The 24,438-nt window shown below is 41.9% G+C and overlaps 1 protein-coding gene across 1 annotated transcript in view; it reads right to left on the bottom strand.

Moving 5' to 3' along the window:
* LOC126237278 (probable G-protein coupled receptor CG31760) overlaps positions 1-24,438 on the bottom strand; it is a 360,570-nt gene that overhangs the window by 296,418 nt on the left and 39,714 nt on the right. Inside the window, exons 2-3 of the mRNA XM_049947213.1 lie at positions 15,021-15,159; positions 9,251-9,362 (exon numbers count right to left, since the gene is read on the bottom strand). Coding sequence (XP_049803170.1) covers positions 9,251-9,335 — 85 coding nt within the window. The 5' untranslated portion in view covers positions 9,336-9,362; positions 15,021-15,159. The remainder of the gene's footprint in view (positions 1-9,250; positions 9,363-15,020; positions 15,160-24,438) is intronic.

Genomic DNA, 24,438 nt, shown 5'->3' with positions numbered 1-24,438 from the left:
CGAATTACAACACCGAATTTATTTCTTTATTTAATCGAACTACGCAAGTTTTTCTGTGGCATTTGAAAGAATTTTCTAAGAGAAATTCAAATACACAACATGAATGGAGCTTGATCAAAAAGTATCAACATAACAGCGCACCAAACCACTGTCCCGCCCACAGGAGAAAAAATTGACTCTGAGCACTATGGGACTTAACATCTGAGGTCATCAGTCCCCTAGAACTTAAAACTACTTAAACCTAACTAACCTAAGAACATCACACATATCCATGTCCGAGGCAGGATTCGAACCTGTGACCGTAGCGGCCACGCGGTTCCAGACTGTAGCGCCTAGAACCGCTCGGCCACTCCGGCCCCACAGGAGAAGAGACGTTCCAAAACACATCTGCCCCTTATACGTAATGTAAGTAAACACGTAACGCAGGTGTGGTTCGTGTGTTCATTATCATGGCTCTCATAACCAGTGGTCAAAATGTTGACCTTGAGCATTGCTGCACACTGTGAAGTAATTCTGGAGAAACAAAACTGCATTTTGAGTTTCATCTGTAGTTACGGGAACACAAGCCTGGGATACAAAGCATGTCATACCTTAGGGAGTCTTTGGCGTTTCGTAATAGATCTCTTGCTTTAATTTTCGCCGCAGATAAAAGTATAGAAGCCTTAAGTTTGGTGAATGTGCAGACCATTTGGTGTTTCCTGGACGACCATTTCAACACTCTCCACACGTTTTCGTAAGAGGGCCTGTCATTAAATGAGCGGAGTAGGATGGACATCCGTCATGTTGGTACCACACGGATTACCGTATGTCCAGTATGTCCAGAGGGGTGTCTTCAAATAACTGTGCCAGCGGCATATTTTAGGAATTCGAACTGTTTGGGTGTATTTACATTCCCATAAATAAAACGAGGATCCATGATGCAGGTCTTGAAAAATAAGCAACAGATGCTGATATACCAAGAGTGATGTTTTGACTCACATCTTTGAGTCAGCGTGGATTTTTAACTGACAAGGGGAGGCCGCCAATTGTGAAATTCAGATTCGATTCATACTGCTCCTAATAAAAGCTCATGGCCAGAGGTGTAATGTGGCAAAGCACCAAGATGCACTTCTCAGCCGTTGTCGAGAAAATCGACAGTTAAAAGAAACCGTTGCGGTGAAATACTCTCTACGATTTACGATTTCTTACAGCGTCGTGGCGCAGCGGTAAGCTCTCGGGTTCGTAATCCGAAGGTCGCCGGATCGAATCTCGCGCCATCCAACCTTTATTTTTTAGTATTTGTTTTTTGTAATTCATATATATATATATATATATATATATATATATATATATATATATATATATATATATATATATATATATATCGTGGGGTCTCTAATTCGAACGTTTGACTTACACTATACGTATTCGTTTCGGAATATCGTTACTACGTCTTCCGTTAACTACACGTGTAAACATTATGAAGATAATTAATAACATTTGTGAAATACAACTTTGTTCGCGGAAAACATAATCATGTTCGAAGTCGCCAGTTTTTCCACGACAAACGACTTTCAACAACTTATTATATGCATAATTGTTGCAACTGACTGTCGGGAATTATATATATATATATATATATATATATATATATATATATATATATATATATATATATATATATTTGAATTACAAAAAACAAATACTAAAAAAAAGTTACATGGCGCGAGATTCGATGCGGCGACCTTCGGATTACGAACCCCAGCGCTTACCGCTGCGCCACGACGCTGTAGGAAATCACAAATCGTAGAGAGTATTTCACCGCAACGGTTTCTTTTAACTGTCGATTTTCTCGACAACGGCTGAGAAGTGCATCTTGGTGCTTTGCCACATTACACCTCTGGCCATGAGCTTTTATTATGCGCAGTATGAATCGAATCTGAATTTCACAATTGGCGGCCTCCCCTTGTGAGTAGCAGTGCCTGTTGCGAAAGTTGACTTGCGCATGGTTCATGAACGACGTTTCTTCCTTAAACAAAATTATACGTAGATGTGCTGCATCACTTTGTACTTATGGTAGATAACATTCGTTGAAATGTAACAAATTTTGGAAGTCATCGCTATGAAGCTGCAGATTCAATGAAATGTGAAGAGGATGAAATGTGGTGGAATGCAGAACACTCGTTTCGTTCATCCATCTCGAACTTCCGAGATACCTCTTAACGACATCTGTATTGTGTATTGCTGCTGCTAAAGTGTTATTTTTTTTCTTTCAGCACTTGTTCTTTTTTTTCCTTGGTGTATTTTAAACATCAAACGTCCGGTTTTTAGAAATCTTTACACGTATTCTACGCAAAGAAAGATTCTGAGTGCTAGGTGCGATCTGGATACTTTTCAGCATACAACCGTACGTTGGTCTGGCAGTTTGGCGATATTCGCCACAAACGATATTCACTTTTTCGACTGTCGTATACACTGTGATTGTCTCAATGGTTTTACGAGCAATTTATCTGAGAGCTATAACATAAGAACACGGACCGATGGACTTCAAGAGCGATGGTAAACACAAGTACAAAACCAGAGTTGCGTGTCGGCTCACATTTGGAATAATAGGGCAGACGTTTGTGGAACCTCTTCTCCTGGTGGCATGATACTGATGTGCGGCGCTGTTGTCTTGATGCTATTTTATCGAGTCCCTTACATCTTATATCGTGGAACTTCTGTCAGAAACTTTTTTAAAATTCCATAGAAAAAGATATATAGTTCCATCAGAAAATACGATAAAATTTATTGTAAACGTCAGGAAATTCGCCATATTGTCTGCCGTAACTTGGCGAAAACTGCACCTCGACACATTAATTCATTCTCGATATATTTGAGGTGGCCTGTCTTCGCTGCCTCTTCCTGTGTACAGTATGCAGATGACGCCATATGGCAGAGAATCACAAGACGGCCAAATATCACACATACAGACTTCTGGGCCACACTGCTAAGTTACTTTACTTATAGTTTGGCTGTTAGTATAGTCTCATGCTGAAACTGACAGCTAAGTGTGAGAGCACCAGTGCAGAAGCTTGAAACCAGTTCAGAAAACCTATGACTGCATCGTGGAGGATAAGGACGTTTGAAAATCAGTCGATCTCGGTTCACTGAGATGCGCAGAAATCGTGTCCGTGCACACAGGCTGGCTGGTGCTAGCGGGTGTATTCCTTTACGACAGGTAGGTGCAGGAATTCGGCTTGCGAACCGTGCCCTGCTACGAATGCCATAGGCACAACCTGGCTACACATTTGAGAGCGAGGAAGGGGAAGAGGGAAAACTGCGAACTGGCCGCATTTAAATGCCGGTGCCGCCACGCTGCGTGAGATTTGGATTCATATTTCGTAACTACATATATCACTTGCAAAACACATTTTCAGTATTATTTAGTTACTTTTGGTGCCTGGGAGATATAATTTTTATCCGGTATAAACTATCGGTTTACGGGCAGACACACAGAGTTTCATAGATTTTCACACACAGTTTGCCACGTACTGTGATCAGACAAAACTACTTTGATCCAGCCATAACTGTGGGTTCGTTGATTGCTGTGGGAGACAGCTTATAAAATTTGAGCACGTGAAATTTTAGTTCACTTTATTACATAAAATGAATAAAAGACTTACTTCGACAAGGTTCTTTGCCACCGGAGTGCTTGATAATTTACAACAGTAACTGACTATGAAAGATTAATAAATTGTTCTCTTACAGTACAAAATACGATATTTACTAAAGTACAGGGTGATTCAAAAAGAATACCACAACTTTAAAAATGTGTATTTAATGAAAGAAACATAATATAACCTCCTGTTATACATCATTACAAAGAGTATTTAAAAAGGTTTTTTTTCACTCAAAAACAAGTTCAGAGATGTTCACTATGGCCCCCTCCAAACACTCGAGCAATATCAACCCGATACTCCAACTCGTTCCACACTCTCTGTAGCATATCAGGCGTAACAGTTTGGATATCTGCTGTTATTTCTCGTTTCAAATCATCAATGGTGGCTGGGAGAGGTGGCCGAAACACCATATCCTTAACATACCCCCATAAGAAAAAATCGCAGGGGGTAAGATCAGGGCTTCTTGGAGGCCAGTGATGAAGTGTGCTCTGTCACGGGCTGCCTGGCGGCCGATCCATCGCCTCGGGTAGTTGACGTTCAGGTAGTTACGGACAGATAAGTGCCAATGTGGTGGCGATCCATCCTGCTGAAATATGAATTGTTGTGCTTCTTGTTCGAGCTGAGAGAACAGCCAATTCTCTAACATCTCCAGATACTGTAGTCCAGTTACAGTAGCACCTTCGAAGAAAAAGGGACCAAAAACTTTATTGGCTGAAATGGCACAGAAAACGTTCACCTTAGGCGAGTCACGTTCATACTGAGTTGTTTCCCGCGGATTCTCAGTGACCCATATACAGACATTGTGACGGTTGACTTTCCCGTTAGTGTGGAAAGTTGCTTCATCACTAAACACAATCTTTGAAACGAAAGATTCATCTGTTTCCATTTGAGCAAGGATAAAATCACAGAAATCGATTCTTTTAATATTATCAGCTGCAGACAGTGCTTGAACCAATTTCAGACGATAAGGTTTCATAATTAACCTTTTTCGTAGGACTCTCCATACAGTTGATTGTGGAATTTGCAGCTCTCTGCTAGCTCTGCGAGTCGATTTTCCTGGGCTGCGAACAAATGCTTGCTGGATGCGTGCTACATTTTCATCACTCGTTCTCGGCCGTCAAGAACTTTTCCCTTTGCACAAACCCCCATTCTCTGTAAACTGTTTATACCAACGTTTAATACACCACCTATCAGGAGGTTTAACACCATACTTCGTTCGAAATGCACGCTGAACAACTGTCGTCGATTCACTTCTGCCGTACTCAATAACACAAAAAGCTTTCTGTTGAGCGGTCGCCATCTTAGCATCAACTGACGCTGACGCTAGTCAACAGCGCCTCAAGCGAACAAATGTACAACTAAATGAAACTTTATAGCTCCCTTAATTCGCCGACAGATAGTGCTTGGCTCTGCCTTTTGTCGTTGCAGAGTTTTAAATTCCTAAATTTGTGGTATTCTTTTTGAATCACCCTGTATATTTAATGAGAAACTTTAGCTATCATTGTCCTACATGATGACGTTGACTGCTGCAGCTGAGTTAACGAACTGGGGCAGAGCTCTTGTACACTCGACACTATATTGACCTCAGCGCGATGGCGCTGCCGTGTGGAGAAGGAGGCATGGTTTTCTGGAGCGGCTCCTATTCACTGTTGCGGGTCGCAGGGCCACCTTGCTAATGCCTGTGGCCTCGATTCGCTTTGCTGACTTCGGTGTGGCATCGCGATCTCTGGATGATACCACACCACGTAATCGTGATATATTTTGTTTCATAATCGGAAAAATGTCTTCCAAACCAATATGTCGATCGAATTATTGTACAGTTTTGAAATATCATTACGGAGACGTGGAAACTCTACATGAGGAAAGCAATGTAGACGTCCTGGACAATGTTAACGTAAAAGGATTTGTCATCAAATGGGAATTATCTTGCAGATTAATCAGTTCCACACGCACAAGGGCGCTTTTTGTTGAAACGGCAATCGGTATCGAAAACAGCACGAAAACGGCTGTAACATTGGCAGCGTTCTCAAAACGTTTAGGAAGTTGTACGAGTAATTATTTGAAGGTCCCAACGATTTCTTATTCAAAAATATATAATGACTGTCTGGTATCTCGAACTCAGTCAGTCGATACAGTCCTTTCATCCTGCTGGCCAGTACCATCGCAAAACAGTGGTAGCAAAGTGTGGTTGATTGCCTGATTAGTGGTACAGTATAATGAATTAATTTCGGTTGATAAACTGATTTGATATTTTTCAGACTGCCTGGTATTGTAAGGAATCCAGCTTTCCTTAACTGGTTTACGAATTACTAAGAAGCAGGTTAGAATCAGGAAATGTTCATAATCTAGTTGAGCCAGTACTCCAGAATGGTAATTTGTTTGTCATAAAATGGATTATCAAGTCCATTGAGGTAAATTTGGCTGCTGCAGCAATTTGTGCCGGTTTTGGGGATATTTTGTAGATTATGCAATGTGAAGGTAGGATTTAATCAACCCATCCTTTAATCCTACTAGCCAATACTGCCACAATATCGAGAAAATTAAGTACTGCGTAATCATTCTACGGGCAACAAACAGAACACATGTGGGAGTGTATACACAAAAACTGCACGGGTTAAGCTACCGTTATCTACAAACCCTAAAGCTATACCTAGCATGGTTTCTGAGAAATAATTTTTTTTTAACGAGGGAAAGACTATATGTTCACTCACAGCAAATATGTAAGTGGTAAAAACGTAAGCCAAAGATTGAAATATTCTGTACCACACAAAAGCCACGGTTTTCTGATAATGACATTGACAAAATAGCGTACAGTCCAAGTGCTAGTCGCCAGAATGACTAATTCTGAGTATTAAAACAGCTGGCAGAAAAAGCAGCTTCCATTTGTCTTGGAATGGATAAATGTAAGTCCTGTATAGTTTTAAAGGGAATCGTTTACAAAGCTTGCTGCAAAAAGGTCACTAGTTCAGGTAACGGTGGTGGAGGTGGATAGCGATTACGTATCCTTCTCTCAAGAGTAGACAACAAAGGCTGAGTAATACTGATATCTGTTGCGTGTTGTGGCCAGGGGACATACAACAGTTCAGTATCGTGCTCACAAAACCAGTCCTGGACGATGCGTGCTGTGTGAAGAGGCGCTCTGTCCTCTTGGAACACATCATCACATCATCACTTTGTACCATTGGATGAATCTCACCCATAATGGCTACACAACCCTTGGGAGTAATGCGATCTGATAGAGTAACGAAAGGGCTCATGGAATACCATGATAGGTTGCGCAAATCATCACCGAACACACGCCACGTTTCACCCTCTGGACGTAAGATTCACCAGAAGTTGGAATTAATTTGTAACAAGAGTTAACAGTCCAAAGGACGCTTTGTTAAAACGCTCCGTAGTCCCGGTTTTATGGCTTTGCCACCTCGTTTTCCCGTTACGGGTAATCATTGGAACTCCAGCTCACTCGGAAATTCCGTTATTATGGAGCTGCCTTCGTGTTGTTTTGGTGCTGACGCGGTTCGTGAGTGCGATATTCAATTCTGCAGTGAGTTTTTCAGCTGTCGTCATTCTATTTTTCGTCGCAATGCTGTTTAATGACCGTCTGTCACGATCATTCACCATAGACTTTCGTCCGCGTCCGCGTTGTGACATGTGGATGATGTTTTGCTGGCGCGCAGTCCGGAACCGTGCGACTGCTACGGTCGCAGGTTCGAATCCTGCCTCGGGCATGGCTGTGTGTGATGTCCTTAGGTTAGTTAGGTTTAAGTAGTTCTAAGTTCTAGGGGACTGATGACCACAGCAGTTGAGTCCCATAGTGCTCAGAGCCATTTTGATGTTTTGCTGCTTTATAAGTATCTTTATTTATTTTTTATTTTACACATCTAGGTCCTTAGGACCAAATTTAGGAGCAAATTTCCAGGGTCATGAACGTGTCAGTACATAAAATTACAATAATAGATAAAATAAAATGTTTATGAACCAAAAAAAGACAAGTTATAAGTTTATGTAAACGCAATCAACAATATAACACAAGAACCAGCTTAATTTTTCAAGGAACACCTCGTCAGAGTTGAAGGAGTGACCAATGAGGAAACTCTTGTTTATATTTGAAAGCACGTTGATTACTGTTAAGATTTTTGAATTCATGTGGTAGCTTACTGAAAATGGATGCAGCAGTATACTGCACGCCTTTCTGCACAAGATTCAATGAAGTACAATCCAAATGCAGATTTGATTTCTGATTAATATTAACCGAATGAAAGCTGCTAATTCTTGGTAATAAGCCGATAGTGTTAAGAAGAGACGACAGTATATACTGAGAGGACAATGTCAGAATACGCAGTCTAATGAACAGGGATCGACAAGAGGCTTGCGAACTTACACCACTTATTGCCCGAACCGCTCCTTTCTGAGACAAAAATATCATTTCAGAATGGTAAGAGTTACCACAAAATAAAACACCATAACTCATACGCGAATGAAACTAAGGAAAGTAGACTACTTTTTGTGCTGAACTATCACTTACATCAGATACCGTTCGAATAGTAGAAATGGCAGCATTCAGTCTTTGAACAAGATCCTGAACGTGGGCTTTCCATGACAGGCTATATGAACACCTAGAAATTTAAACTGTTCAGTTTCACTAATCATATGCCCATTCTGTGAAATTAAAACGTCAGATATTGTTGAACTGTGTCTTAGAAACTGTAAAAACTAAATCTTACTGTGATTTTGCGTTGGTTTATTTTCTGCAACCAATGAAGTTGTGTCTTGAACTGCACTATTTGAAACAGTACCAACGGTACACACATCCTATACTACCAAGCTAGTGTCGTCAGCAAACAGAAATATTTTAGAATCACCTGTAATACTAGAGAGCATATCATTTATATAAATAAAGAACAGGAGTGGCCCCAACACTGGTCCCTGGAGCAAGTCACGTTTAACCGTGTCCTATTCAGACCCCACGTCATAGCCAATCTCAACACTGTGGAGAATGACCTTTTGCTGTCTCTTATTGAAGTAAGAGGTGAACCAGTTATGCGTTACGCCCCATATTCCTTAATTGTCCAACTTCTGGAGCAATATTTTGTGATCAACACAATCAAAGGCATTGATTAAATCAAAAAAGATGACTGCCCTTTGTTTAATCCATTCAGCACCTTACAAAGAATAGAGAGAATAGCGTTTTCAGTTGTTAAACCAATTCTAAAACTGAACTGTACATTTGATAGCAAGTTATGCAAAATAAAATGATCAGTTACCCTTACATACACAACATGTGGTGTCTTTTGAAACACCAAACGCTTCGGCTACTTTGGTTACGAAAGCACGCACCATACGAGCACCAACAGTTTGCCAACGTTCGAATTCACTGAGGTCAGACGTAATGCACCATAACAACATTATTATGACCACGACTGACACTTCCAATGTACTGACGGCATTCAATGGGCGCCATTCGTGGTCAAATGCAACAGCACCATCTAAAGGATTGACTAGCATCTGCATTTATGTTCGAGTATGGATTTCTCGCTGTTTTTCCGTATTTTTGTCCAACACCTGTATACCCGACAGCTGATACCCACAGCAGACAGACAAGTACTCACCTTCCACCAGCGTGCCGTTGAAGACGCCGCCGTGGTGCGGCGAGTAGAAGCCCTCCCGGCAGCGGCAAACGTAGCCGCCACGCATCCAGCCGGGGCTCGGCCGGAGCTCGCACTGCAAAGTGAACACGAGAGAGCGTCGAGTAGGGGTGCACCTTAAAAGTTCAGCGTGTTTAAGAAAATTCAAAGATTCCAACATTAGGCAGTATTAGGGAAAAGTGGGAGAAAAATTCTTATAACTGCACTATCCAGTTACACTCGCCTGTGATTATCATCACCGTGGAATAACCACTCACAGACGGCCGGTGATAGCACTAGCAACGGAGGGTAACTAAGGCGTATGGGGGACGTGGGAAATCGTGCAGTTGTCGCTGTAAGCGGAAACGGAGCGATTTATCTGACGTCCAGAAGGGCATGGTCATTGGCTTTCGGCCCAACGGTGGGAGCATTTCCGAAACGGCTAAGTTTGTAAAAAGGTTGGCTGCCTCCATGGTTAATGTATACCCTCTAGGGTAAAATGGCGCTACGTAAAACCGACGCAGTGGTGCACCACGGGCCATAGATGATACGAGTGAAGACGGTTGCGACAGATGGCCGTTGGCTTGTAGGGCGCGAATTATCTGAAAGCAAACAACCTGGAACCAGGAGGGAGTCTGGGGAACGTTTTAGTGGCATTCTGGAAGCCACAATGGATCAACACAGGTATACAGTTATCATTGGGGACCATGTCCGCCCCTTATGTGGGGTTTGTCTTTCCTCGGCACGATGGCATCTTCCAGCAGGACAATACAACGCTCACATTGTACGTGCGTGGTTCGAAGAGATTTACTTTTCACCCCTGGCCACCAGACGCACCATCTCGATTTGGCTTTTGGCGCCATGGATCCTCAACCAAGAAACCTAGCTTGGCTGAGTACAGCACTGGAGTTGCATGGGTCCACGTTGCTGCCGGTACCTTCCAGAACCTCACTGACACTCTTCCTGCACGCCCTGCAGCGGTCCGCGCTGCAGAAGTGGTTATTCAGACTTTTGAAAGATGGTCACATTAAGGGGGGTAGGACGTCAAAAGGGCCGACTTGGAGCAGGAAAGGCCCTACAGTACATTTAGTTTCCACTGTCTCTTCTTTTACAAATAAATACATATAAATTTGTCAGCATGACCAGGAAGGATTCAGGATTCACACTCATAGCAGTGGAAGTTCAAAAACATAGCAAAATAATTTTTTTGCATGTGAAATTTCATCATTTTTTTCACTTACTATTGGTTGCATTTGTTGCTATAGGTACACTTTTCTTCATAAGTAAGAGAGATTATTCGATGAATTTTGCACAACATACAAACCATACTTACAGGTGTATGAAACTCTAGAATTTATTTAATTTATGAAAAAATGAATGAGCTGTTACAGTTTAAACTTCATGTTTAGAAAGAACTCAAATTTCATAGTTTATTAAAATGTAATGGCTCATTATTTTTTCATAAATTAGATAAATTCTAGAGTTTCATACACCTGTAAGTGTGGTTTGTATACTGTGCAAAATTCGTCGAAGAATCTCTCTTACTTATGAAGAAAGGTGCACCTGTAGCAACAAATGCAGCCAATAGAAAGTGAAAAAACGATGAAATTTCACATGTAAAAAAATTATTTTGTTATGTTTTTGAACTTCCCTTTCCGTGAATGTGAATTCTGAATCCTTCCTGGTGACGCTGACAAAGTTTTATGTATTTATTTGTGAAAGTATAGACAGTGAAAATTAAAATGTCCTGTGGTGTCCCTCTTGCTCCAAGTCGGCCCGTTTGTCGTCCTATATCCTTAATAAGACTGGACAGTGTATAAGTTCGGAAACCAATAGCTGTAGAGAGTAATGTGTAGTACTGGATGGGGTAGGCTGTCCGAAGTCTGTAATTTGCAGGACTCTGGTGATGGCGCTGGTACCAGTTACAGCAGGGCAACGATCTGCTACTTGAATCGTTTGAGGTTGTGCTGCTCCTTCACTACCTTAGAAGCACAAGATCAATTGTTCCGTTCAAAGTGAACAAACTGTACTGTAAACAGTTGCAAGAAAGCCTTCCACGAGGGAAATGGCAGGCATGGACTTCTGTTACGTTTTAGCTGAAGGTAGTATACGTCAAGCAAGTGGAAGGTATGCCGAACGACATCCAAAAAACGCCATTCCATACGCAAGAATATAATTGCGTAGGCTTCCGCGGCCAGAGCCAGTCGACATAAAAGTTTTCTGGGTATGGTACCGCGTCATAATGTAAAAAAAAAAAAAAAATATACTGCTGCTGGAGAAAAAGCTTCGTTTCGGCCACGGTTGCAGCGGCCTTCTGGGTCTAATGGGCCGCTGCAACCGTGTCTGAAACGTTGGTTTTTTTCCAGCAGCAGTATTTCTTTTTTTTTTTTTTTACATTATGACGCGGTACCACACCCAGAAAACTTTTACTTCGACATACGCAAGAATGTTCAGCAGGCTATTCCAGCGGCTTGCGAAGACTAAATCGTTTGCAGCAAGGACAACGGTCCGCGGCAGGTCTTGCACAATTCGCACACTGGAGATGAAGATAGAGATGTAGAAGATGATGCTCTCAAACAAGTGTGCGTATGACTGGAGTTGCCGTGGTCAGTTCCGCACGAGCAGTTGATTTATCCATACCGCATGAGACTTCCACATTTTCTTCTACTAGTAGAGCATCATGCCCGATTACAAGGTGCCACCAATAATTTATAGAACGATCGCTGAAGATCCGTATTTCACAGATTGCTTTTAGTTTACATATGAGACAGAACTCACAAAATATGATATAGTAAACTATCACAATGCGTACATGTGCGCAGACTCAGATCCTTCAGCAATTATGAAAGTGAGGCAACAGGATCGCATCAGAATCAGTGTGTGGGCAGGATTGTCGGTGACATATGGCCACATTCTAGACCAAACACATAAACGGGAGCTGTGTATCACCAATACTTGTGTGATGAATACCGGCGATGCTGGAGAACGTTATCCTTACAAAAAGACAGCAATTGTGGTTTACGAACGACGGGCGACAGTACCTCACCATAACGTTTCATCGGCGATGGATTGATCGAGGAGGTCCAGTCGCATGGCGACAAATCTGAGTCTTTTTCATTTCCGGCCATGGAGACATTTAAAGGCAATGGTGCATGCCAAATCTAACGACAATGTGTAGACGTTATAGTAGTGTATGACTAATGCATGTAACGCAACCTGAATGGAATCCAACGTGTTTGAAAGAGTGCATGATTCACAAGGAAGAAGGGCTGAAGGATGTGTCAGGATATGAAATAACCACTCACAGGACTTTTCCATCGTGCATAAATCCACTCAAGCTGTGCTTGACAAAAGCTTTATTTTGATAAAATCGTATACACAACCAGGGTTACAAGATGTAAATCCCGTTTTGAGGAACAAGATTGCGACCTGGGCTTCCACGACGTGCGGAATGCAGGTACTTATATCGCCCCGTTTACCCCATGCTCACTGATAATTATACTGGACTTTTTATGCATCTAGTACGATTTTCTCGTACGCAATGAAGCGTCTGAAGATGAAATTTGTATCCGGAATATCGGGTCGTCTGTACGATTTCCCCAAATACAATATTTAGCAAGTACAACTGTAGCGGATTTATTTATCATGAAACATTTTTTCAACACTTGTGGGTATCCCCAAAAGAGAGTGTTATTTACAGGACTGCCTATAATGTTTGCTTCAACGTCAAAAACGTATGGGATTGAGAGGACAGACTGGCCCACATCTCGACAGGTTTTGGTTTCTGGACATCTCACTTCTTAATCTTCTTTGATCAACATTACTTCTTGCGGGTATATGTGACACTTCTTTTTTAAACACTTGTATACATCGATATTTCTTTCGATGGAGTATAATGCATGGCGCCATCGATACTGTGTCATTTACCAAAAAATGTATGGATGTTTCCAATAAATTAATTGTGTTTCTACATATGGATACAGATATGGTTTAGCTTGAAAGCTGAGGAAAACAGATAATTTCATAATGTTTAATACCTTTTATAAGAAATTACTAAGACACTTATAACAAAAATTAAAGTTCTCTAAAAATCTCAATATTTTTTTTCTACGCATCGCAACAACCGGGTTTGACTCAATCTGTTGTCATCTCGGTCAACCCATGCCGATCCTGTACCACTGCGTGACAAATACACAAGAGAAATCAGAGGAGAGGATTCAATATGTTATCCTTCTATAGGTTTCCTTGTCCATCTAAAACTTACACCACCTGTGAAAAAGTCTCTCAGATTGAACAGATGTCCTGAGCACTGTCAAATATTTAAATGCGCTTTTATAATTTTTGGAAATTGTATTTTAAAATGTTTCTGAATTACCAAGGGATTTTCGTCTTTCTTTAAGAGTTTTGAGATAAACTGAAAGTTCATCAGAAAAAGTCTTCATTTATTACTCTTCCAGGTTCAGTGTACTAATTTTTGGTGAAGAAAACTGGGGACCTATTAGATGACGATCAGTTTGGCTTTTGGAAAGGTAAAGGCACCAGACAAGCAGTTCAGACGTTATGCTCGTCAAAGGAAGCGAGGGTCAAGGAAAATCAAGATACCTTCATAGGATTTGTCGATTTAGAAAAAGCATTCGGCAACATACATTGGTGGAAGATGTTCGAAATTCTCCGTAAAAGAACTGTAAGCTGTAGGGAAAAACAGGAACTGCGCAGTTTACGCAAGAAACCAGAGGGAAAATTAAGAATGGAAAACCAAAAATGAAACGGTTGGATTAAAAAGGGTGTAAGACAAAGATGCAGTATTTCGGCCCCGTTGTTCGATCCATACGTCGAAGAAGCAATGACGGAAATAAAAGAAAAGTTCAGATGTAAGATTAAAACCCACGGCGATAAGATGTCAATGATAAGGTTCACTGATGACGTTGCCATCCTCAGTGAGAGGACAGAATATGGATTGCGAGTAAATCGAAGTAAATCGAAGAAAGACGAAAGTAATGAGAAGTAGCAGAAATGAGAACAACGAGGACTTAGCATCGTAATTGGTAATTACAAAGTAGACAAAGTTAAGGAATTTTGCAACCTAGGAAGCAAAATAACCCGTGAAAGAGGACATAAAAACCCGACTAGCACTATCAAAAAGGGCATTTCTGGTCAGGAGAAGTATGCTAGTATCAAACGTAATTTCTGAGAATGTACGTTTGGAACACAGCACTGTTTGGCAGTGAGGCATGGACTTTGGGAAAACCGGAACGGAAGAGAGTCAACGCGTTTGTGATGTGCTACAGCAGAATGTTGAAAATTAAGTGAACCGATAAAGCAAGAAATGAGAAAATGGGGAGAGGAATACGTGGAAAACATTGACAAGAATAAGTGGCAGGATGAAACGATACGTGGTACCATATCAAGGTACAGCCTCCATGGTACTTGAGAGTGCTCTAGAGATATCCAGGAAATAATGGAGACCGTCAGTGTTAGTGATTGCGATGAAGAAGTTGCCTAGGAAAGAAGTTCACGTCGGCTCACTACAAACCAGTTTGAAGGCTAAGACACAACCCTCCCTCCCTCCCCCTCCCACAACCTGGTCACACCCCAGCGCCCCCTTTTCGTCTCACCTCCCTATCGGTAAATTAAAACGCCCTGGCCCCTCACTCACTCCCTTGCCCCTCGCCCTCAGAACGACAAAGCCCAAGTTGAGGACCACTCAGACATATTTTGGTTAGTAAATGTCACACAACGGTCTCTGCGGACTTACCTGCGTGGTGTCATTGTGGCACTTGTGCGTACTGTGGAATGCCCGCAGCTCGGAGCGCGGAGGTGGCTCGCTGCTTGCCTCGCACTGGTTCACCTCCAACGGCGTCACGTTCACGTCAAGTGACAAGTAGCCCTTCGTCCTGCAACATAAATAGGTCCTCGGTTCTAATAGCGGTACACTATGGCTCTGGGATGTGACGCAACGGGTATTATGCCGTATCGATACACGAGAAAAATTACTCACTCCCGCACTCAGTGTCATTGATGCATGCCTGTGTGGTGGCATTCGAGTAGGGTATTAATTAAACGAAATGAAACTTCACGGATTGAGACGGTACGTAATGTTATGTCAGTGAGTGTAAAATCGAATGTACAAAGGACTTGGGAAATACGACGTCGCATCCTATCTGATCAGGATGCATGCTCATATTCGGATGGGAAAGGGCTCAAAAAACCGTTGTTACTTATCCTGAGGCAACATGGCCCACAACTATTGTACTATGTCAATGATATGCTGAGTACTGGCCCTCGGACGGGATTGAAGTCTGAGCAGGTCCCACACATGCTCTACTAGGGACAGTTCAGATCTTCCTGGTCAAGACAGTTCACAGAGACATGCACCATATGTGAATTACCATTGTCCTTTTCAAAAACAGCTTCACAGTAGTATCGCATGAGAGGTAACACATGAGGACAAAGGACGTCCGTGACATACCACTGTGCTACGGTCGCAGGTTCGAATCCTGCCTCGGGCATGGATGTGTGTGATGTCCTTAGGTTAGTTAGGTTTAAGTAGTTCTAAGTTCTAGGGGACTGATGACCACAGATGTTAAGTCCCATAGTGCTCAGAACCATTTGAACCATACCACTGTGCCGGCCGTGGTGGCCGAGCGGTTCTAGGCGCTTCATTCCGGAACCGCGCTGCTGCTATGGTCACAGGTTCGAATCCTGCCTCGGCCATGGATGTGTGTGATGTCCTTAGGTTAGTTAGGCTTGAGTAGTTCTAAGTTCTAGGGGAGTGATGACCTCAGATGTTAAGTCCCATAGTGGTCAGAGCCATTTGAACCATTTTTGAACACACCACTGTGCCGGCAGAGTGCGCCTAGTCACTGCCAGTCATGAACTGAAGTCATACTCGATGGCTTCCCAGACTATGACGCTAGATGTGACACCGCTGCGACCTTACAAAAAAATGGTTCAAATGGCTCTGAGCACTATGGGATTCAATTGCTGTGGTCTTAAGTCCCCTAGAACTTAGAACTACTTAAACCTAACTAACCTAAGGACAGCACACAACACCCAGCCATCACGAGGCAGAGAAAATCCCTGACCCCGCCGGGAATCGAACCCGGGAACCCGGGCGTGGGAAGCGAGAACGCTACCGCACGACCACGAGATGCGGGCTGCGACCTTACAGACACTGGAGAATGGGGTCTCGCCCAGGTTACCTTCACACCCGTCGACGATGGTCATCCGGGGTGGTATAGAACCTAGATTCGTAGCTGACCACATAACAGTGCGACGCTGTCCAACAGCAGTCCATGCTCCCCTGTAGCGGCACCACTCCAAACGCACCTGTTTGTCAGGTTAAGGGCAGAGTATGCATAGGATGATGATTTCCTAGTCTGGCTGTTGGCAATGTCCGACCAGTGGTGCATGATGACACATAACTTTGCAGGAAGTCCACTACTTGTTCTCACATGGCAGGTGTTTATGTTATGTACTTGGTGCACAATACGGCGATCGTTCCTTGTGGTGGTCAGACGTTGTCGACTAGAACCTTGAATTACGAGTCCTCTCGAATCATGGACCATAACCTCAGATCACTGTCACATCCAAACACTCCACAAATAGGAATACTGCACGATTCGACGATCGGGCCAAATAGAGATCCAAAATTAGACCTCTCTCACCGTCTGGCAGGTGTTGGTTACGCTGCCTCACACAAGTACGTGTCATCTTCGTGTTCTTCACTGTGATGACAGAAGATCTGACCCTGTTCCTGCCATTTAGATATCCTACCAGAGCTGATAACAACATCTAACACGAATACCACTAATGCACTCTGGTAGCTGTTAAATGCATCACATAGAACTGCAACGTTCCTCCTTGATGGTGTGTCCCTCTACGAAGTTACTGTGATATCCGATCGTGTCTTCTTGGTGTTTAACCTTTTTTGTCAGTAGTGTAGAATGATACGTGACTTAAAGAGACATCAGTGCTTGGATAAAAAAAAAAAGGAAAAAACAAAAAAAAACAAAAAAGACCGATGAAACTTATTTTAACATAGAAGTGTTGCAGTAGCAAGGTTCGAAACAATACACCACGAAGGACTTATCCGAATGGGACTGAAATCGGTAGATGTGACATACATGTACAGACATACAAATGATTACATTTTCAGAATAACTGGATTATCTATTCAAGAGAATGAGTTTCACAAAATTGAGCGAGTCAAGAACGCGTCGGTATACGTTTTGCGAGCAGTTAGCGCCTCGGCATTGATTGACAGAGTTGTTGGATGTCCTCTTGAGGGATATCGTCCCAAATTCTGTCCAAATGAAGCGTTAGATAGTCAAAATCCCAAGGTGGTTGGAGGGTTCTACCCATAATGCTCCAAACGTTCTCAATTGGAAAGAGATTTAGCTACTTTGCTGGCCAAGGTAGGGTTTGGCAAGCACGAAGACCAGCATTAGAAACCCTTGTTGTGCGCGGGCGGCCATTATATTGCTGAAATGTCTCCAACATGTCTTCGCTGGTCATCGGGGCTCAGGTGGAAGTGAGACTCATCACTGAACACAGTTCTACTCCAGTCAATGAGATACGCGTGGCGACGCCTCGGACTGCGGTGTGATACCAACCCGCCTGTCGTCCACCATACGATCAGACAACCAGAAGTGATATTTGGGGTGCCACTTCATTTCATAGCAGGATCCCACTGGTTGTCATCAGCAAGACCCTTACAGCCCAGTAGACGATGTTCTACACCGCGTTTTGTTGCCCTTCATGGTAATGCATCCTGGGTTTACATTTCAGTAAAACAATGCCCGCCCATACGTGGTGAGAGTTTCTACTGTATATTTTCGTGCTAACCAAACACTACCTCGGCCAGCAACGTACCCATATCCGTCTCCAATTGAGAACGTTAGGGGCATTATGGGGAGGCTCCTAGAAGCGGCTCGGGATTTTGACGACCTAACTCGCCAACTGGACTTTGGTACGATATCCCTTAGGAGGATGTCCAACAGCTCTTTCAATCAATGCCAAGCCGAGTAACACGATTTGCGTTTATATAACTGTAAGTTTCAAAACAGTAGGAAAGTGTTTGCTTTTTAACATTGTTGCCCATATCTGTCAAGAACTGCCCGATAATTCGTGTGAAATCATGGAGAAATTTGGAAACGACATTAAAGTTCAGGAGAAAAAAATAAAAATAACACTGCAATTCTGTTAGAGACGACTGAGGACTTGGAAGACATTTAGTCCTTATGGAAGTAGAAAGAATACAGAATGTACTTTATTTTTCTCGTGTAGTGAAACATAACTATTTGTATTTAAGTTTTGTGAATGAAATTAACTAATACCAGCTGAATTCTGAGATCTTGTCAACTCGTAGGAACCAACTAATCGAATAGCTTTCAAAATACATATGATTTATTTTTTAAAAAAATGTGGTTGTCAGTCCATCCCAGCGAGTTAGATGATGCAATAACATTATATATAGTTAAATCGTTAAAAGATCTGGTCTTATAGCTTAACTCGCAGCGGGTTATTTTGCGAGACAAGGAGCTGAGAAATACGAGTACGCAGATCGAATTCATACAATGATTTATCGACCGTTGGTATGTGAAACCGGTCAGTCTTGGTTGTGGTTGTAAGCGGTTTTCCGTTTTGGTATGCTGAGCTGATGCCTAATCTCCGCCTCAGAAAATACGATATGGAATCACTTTAAATACCATAACACGAAGAACGAAGTTTACATAATTCACAGACAGATGGCCCAACTTCTCTCTCTCTGGCGGCAAGAAAGGCATCCGTACCACAAAATATGGAGAAAACATGTAATCTTGTAAACTCTGGACCCCATATGAGAGAGAGAGATTTAAAATTAATACGAATATACGTTTGAAAAATGTATACGTTTCTTAAGGCATGAAGCAGTCTGGTGAAGCTCACAGTTGAGGTCACAGCGTATGATTGCAGATATGGCTCTTACGGCTGCAAAGTGTGCGTGCAGCATATGTAACTAGGCACTAGAGAGTATGAGAAACCCACATAGAGGTCATCCACGATTCTTAGCTGAGAGATATGAATATTACCGAACCATCACTTTAATACGGTAAGTCATGGTTGAAGTATACTAAAACGAATTAATTACAGAGGAATGAGGAAACTGTCAAAACTCGCTCACGAGAACGATCAGTAAGAGCTTCCAACGAAATGTAGGAACACTGAATGCAGTACTGATCCTACTTCTTGCAGGTTCAAAAACGAACACTCACATTTATAGTATTTGCAGGTTTAAGAAAACTTTTGATAGTTTTGACTGACGTCCACTTCAGATAGATCAGGATAAAATACGTGGGGGGGGGGGGGGGGCGGTCAATTGTTATCAATAGCTTCTAAAGAAATCAGTTCGTAATTTTTAGAGCCAAATGACATCAAAGGGAGGTAAGTGCTTGAAAAGGGAGTCAAAGAAGTTAGCAGCCTATCCATTATGACGTTCAGCCTATGCACTGGTCGTGCAATAAAAAAAACCATGGAGAAATTTGGAAAGGACATTAAAGTTCAGGAGTAAGAAATAAAAATGATACCACAATTCTATTAGAGACGACTGAGAAGTTGGGAGAACAGTTAAACGGAATGGGTACCATCTTGAAAAGAGGTAAAGAGGTTATAAGGTGAAAATCAAAGAAATGAAACGAAGGTAATGGAATGTAATCGAATTAAATCAGGTAGTGGTAACGGAATTAGGTTACGAAATAATGCACTCTAAGGTTGTAGGAGATTTTTGATATTTGGGAAGGAAAATAATGGGAAAAGTAAACATATAATTCATGTATGCAACAGCAAGAAGAGCGTTTCTGAGAATGAGCTGGTTTTCAACATCAGTATAAATATAATTCTAGGAAGCAAATTTAGGGAGTCCTATCTGAAAGCGTTTCTTTGGAACATAGCCTTGTACAGAAGGGAAATGTGGACGATAAACGGTACAGATAGAGAGCAGAGTAGCTGCTCAATTGTAGTGCTACAGAAGAATACTGAAGATTAAGCTGTAGATCACATAGCTAATGAAAGGATGGTGTATCTAACAGAGAAGAAAATAACTTGACGGCACAACTTGACTAAAAGAAACGATAGGTTGAGGGCACACATTCCGAAGCATTGAGCAGAAGTTGACATGCTCATGCAGGGAAGTCTGTGGTGTAAAAATTGCATAGGAATATCAAGGCTTGGTTGGTGTAACCAGGCCCAACTGCAAATAGGTTGGAATTGTCATGCCGAGATGAAGAAACTTGCAAAGAATAGAGGCAGCTATCGCACAGAGCTCTATTGAGCAAATTTTTGGACTAATGACCACATCAACAACATTTAATATAAAGCCATAGCGGAAATGTGACTCATATAATTCCTTTGCTAATAAGCACAGAAACACTAAAAATTTTATATTCCTGCACTTTCTAAATCTTAGTCATTCACTGAATTTATCACTGGCATTGTTCTCTCTTCATGCGCAGAGTTCAGTATACGAGGGCTATTCGGAAAGTAGGGTCCGACCGATCGCGAAATAGAAAGTACTGCAAAAATCAAAAATATTTTCCATTGTTCCTTATCTGTGCCACAACGTTGTTTTTCATAGCCAGCGGTTCACGTGAGCACAGATGAACATCAAAGGGAGCCAAGTCGGACTATATGGTCGGTGGTCAAATATTTCCTATCGGCAACGCTCCAATGGCATCCTCATTGCCCCTGCAGTGTGAGGCCGAGAATTGTCTTAACAAGGTAAATGTATAACAGGTCCATTTTCTAGGGTTGCATAAAATCAGGCGAAACATCTCAGCGGGCACCCATACTTCGTGGGAGACAATATTGTTTTAGACATCTGTAAATGCTCACTGTAGTCTCAGAACTGTAAAGAGCGACTTAGTGCGATCGGTACTAGATACACTGCCCTACACGTCTGTGCAGAACTTCACCGGATTTTGACCGTTGGTTCCATTTCGCTACCTATCGGAGCCTATTTTCCGAATAGCCCTAGTACTTACTTTTTCAGAATTAAGGGAGAAATCGTACTGAATACAGTGCAATAATTCTTTTAAGTACGTCACCTTTAATGTCGTTTGTTGTTCTGATATGTCATCTGCCCCTGAACGTCATATTAAAAAGAAAGACGTTCTCGAAAAAATAATTAATTAATTCTTGTAGAATACGATTCATTTTTACACTAGTCAGAAAGCTGGGTTCTTCCCCTATAATAGGACTATTTATCCTATATTACAGTATTCTTCTCAGTTTGTTTTAATGAGATTCGAACTTTATTCACTCTCTGTCTCGTAAAATCTACTTCTATTGGGCCCTAAATACTCTGCTACATTGCACCAAAAGTTGCAATTTATCATTTACTGTGAACTAAACGTTAAATACTGTTTGTGATTACATTTCTTCTATCTCGACGTCTCTAGATGGAAATTTCTCTTTGCTGATTGGCATCTGAAGTCGATGAGCCAATGTGCGTCAGCGTCTGTCAAATAAAATGAGCGCCATTAAAGGGCTGTGACGACCCTCGGCGATAGCGATTCGATATCGGAAACATGTAACTAATCAGGAATCGAAAGACCAGGAATATCCGGTAGTAACTGACGCTTGGGTGGAATGAATTTTTACAAAGCGAAATATTCGTAGCTCGAGCCACTAGATAATGGGTAAAAATAATCATCACGATTGGCTACAGATATATTTACTTCTGCTGAAATCAAACAAAAACTTAATATAAATGTATAAAGGTGCGGAATTCAACGCGTAGATAATGCTAAAACATCTATCCTCGCAGATTAAATGTGTTGATGCAGAGTGATTTATACGAGTATATGCTGCAACGCTTTTTACTCCTTGAGTTCTGTACCAGTGCCTTTATTGCGTCCTAGGTATTTTCACCATTCCTTATAAGTTCAAGACAATTTATTCATGACGGTGTGTCAGAGGCTACAACCGTCTCTCATACCACGACAACTTCAAGCATTTTTCCACTGATTCCTCCTAAAGTAAGTGAATGTTTGTGTTTCTCCAAGGCCATCCGTCGTAGGTAAGAAGCAAGACTAAATTTTCCACCTTTGCTGTCGACAGACATGATTAAACTATTCACTGACAGATCGAAAATAACTGATCATCCATACATGAGTGTTACCTCATTTCTCCTGACCTCTAAGCAGACACATTCGCTCCTTCCGAACAAACCAGCATTTACCGCAGAGGCAGTGGCTATCGTGTATACAGTTTTGATGGTCAGGTCACCTGGACTCTACAAGATACCTGACTAATTAGGTGTACTATCGACGCTCAACACCCAGCAATTCGGACGGACAACATCGTTCATCTTATGAACATAATGCGGAAGGTGAACGAGCTACAGTGCGACGAAACATGGGTGAAATTCCTGTGATGACATCGCACTAAGGTCTCCAACAAAATGAGTACGTGGTGGTGACACCACATCATCTGGCTACGTCAAAATTGATTGAAATTGAAATTCGTGATTGAAATTCTCACTGTCTTTCGTATTAATGGGATGTTAAATACAGGGTTATTACAAATGATTGAAGCGATTTCACAGCTCTACAATAACTTTATTATTTGAGATATTTTCACAATGCTTTGCACACACATACAAAAACTCAAAAAGTTTTTTTAGGCATTCACAAATGTTCGATATGTGCCCCTTTAGTGATTCGGCAGACATCAAGCCGATAATCAAGTTCCTCCCACGCTCGGCGCTCACTGCAGGCCGACCCGTTGATTTACCCTTACAGAGGCATCCAGAAGCTTTAAACTGCGCATATCATCGCCGAATGGAGTTAGCAGTTGGTGGATCTTTGTTGAACTTCGTCCTGAAGTGTCGTTGCACTGTTATGACTGACTGATGTGAGTGCATCTCAAGCACGACATACGCTTTCTCGGCTCCTGTCGCCATTTTGTCTCACTGCGCTCTCGAGCGCTCTGGCGGCAGAAACCTGAAGTGCGGCTTCAGCCAAACAAAACTTGACGAGTTTTTCTACGTATCTGTAGTGTGTCGTGACCATATGTCAATGAATGGAGCTACAGTGAATTTATGAAATCGCTTCAATCATTTGTAATAGCCCTGTATAATGACTATAGAAGATTATTATTTATAGTACTTTATGTATGAAATATCAAAATATTTGACTATATTGGTTGTAGTATGTCTCATGAGATTTAAATATGGAAGTGGCGGATACCACTAAACTGAGACCCTGTCCGAACATACCTCAGAAGGCACAACGGTACCGACCGACCGTCGTGTCCACCTCAGATGACAGGCGTCAATAGGTACGAACATGCAGTGGCTTGTGGCTAGCACGTCTTCCTCCCGGCCATATCGATTTTCGTGACCAGAGCTACTACTTGCCAATAAAGTAGCTCCTTAATATTGGCCTCAGAAGGGCTAAGTGCACAACGCTTGTCAAAAGCGCTCAGTAGATCCGGACAGCGTGCGTCCAAGTGGTAGTCAAGCCTGACAGCACTTAACTTATGTGATCTGATGGGAACCGGTGTTACCACTACGGTAAGGCCGTTTTCTGGTGAATGCCACAATTACGTCATATTGTATGCCAGTACCACGTCACACCCATCTGCTAGCGGTTAACAGAAACAACAGTCGATTACTAAGAATTTGAAATCAATAAATGCGGTACTTAGAAGGCTAGGCAGCAAGATTTGTCAGGTCATATTATTAAATCCGAGGTAAAAAATGCTAAAGATGAAAAATTGCTGTATATTGCCTATTTACATATACTTCTACACGACTGCTCCGCATTTCACACTTCGGTGTTCTGACATTATTTCTCGAATAGCACGTCGGGTACATAACATTTTAATCTTCCCGTGCGAGCTCTGGTTTCTCTACTTTATTACGATGGCCATTTTATCCTATAGAAGTGAGAGCCAACAAAATATTTTGGCTTTCGGAGGAGAAAGTTGGTTATTGAAATTTAGTAAAAAGATATAGCCACAAAGTAAGACATCTTTGTTCTAATGATTACCATACCAACTCTGCTATCATATCCGTAACTCTCTCTCCCTCATTTCACTATAACACAACTCGAGCGGCCCTTCATAGAAAAAGTTTGATGTTCTGCATCATCTGTAATTAAATAATTGGTTCAAATGGTTAAAATGGCTCT

The sequence above is a fragment of the Schistocerca nitens genome, chromosome 2 (genome assembly GCF_023898315.1).
Source record: "Schistocerca nitens isolate TAMUIC-IGC-003100 chromosome 2, iqSchNite1.1, whole genome shotgun sequence".
In the NCBI taxonomy this organism is placed as follows: domain Eukaryota; kingdom Metazoa; phylum Arthropoda; class Insecta; order Orthoptera; family Acrididae; genus Schistocerca; species Schistocerca nitens.
The sequence above is the reverse complement of the archived record's forward strand: the minus strand, read 5'-3'. Positions and strand labels throughout refer to the sequence as shown.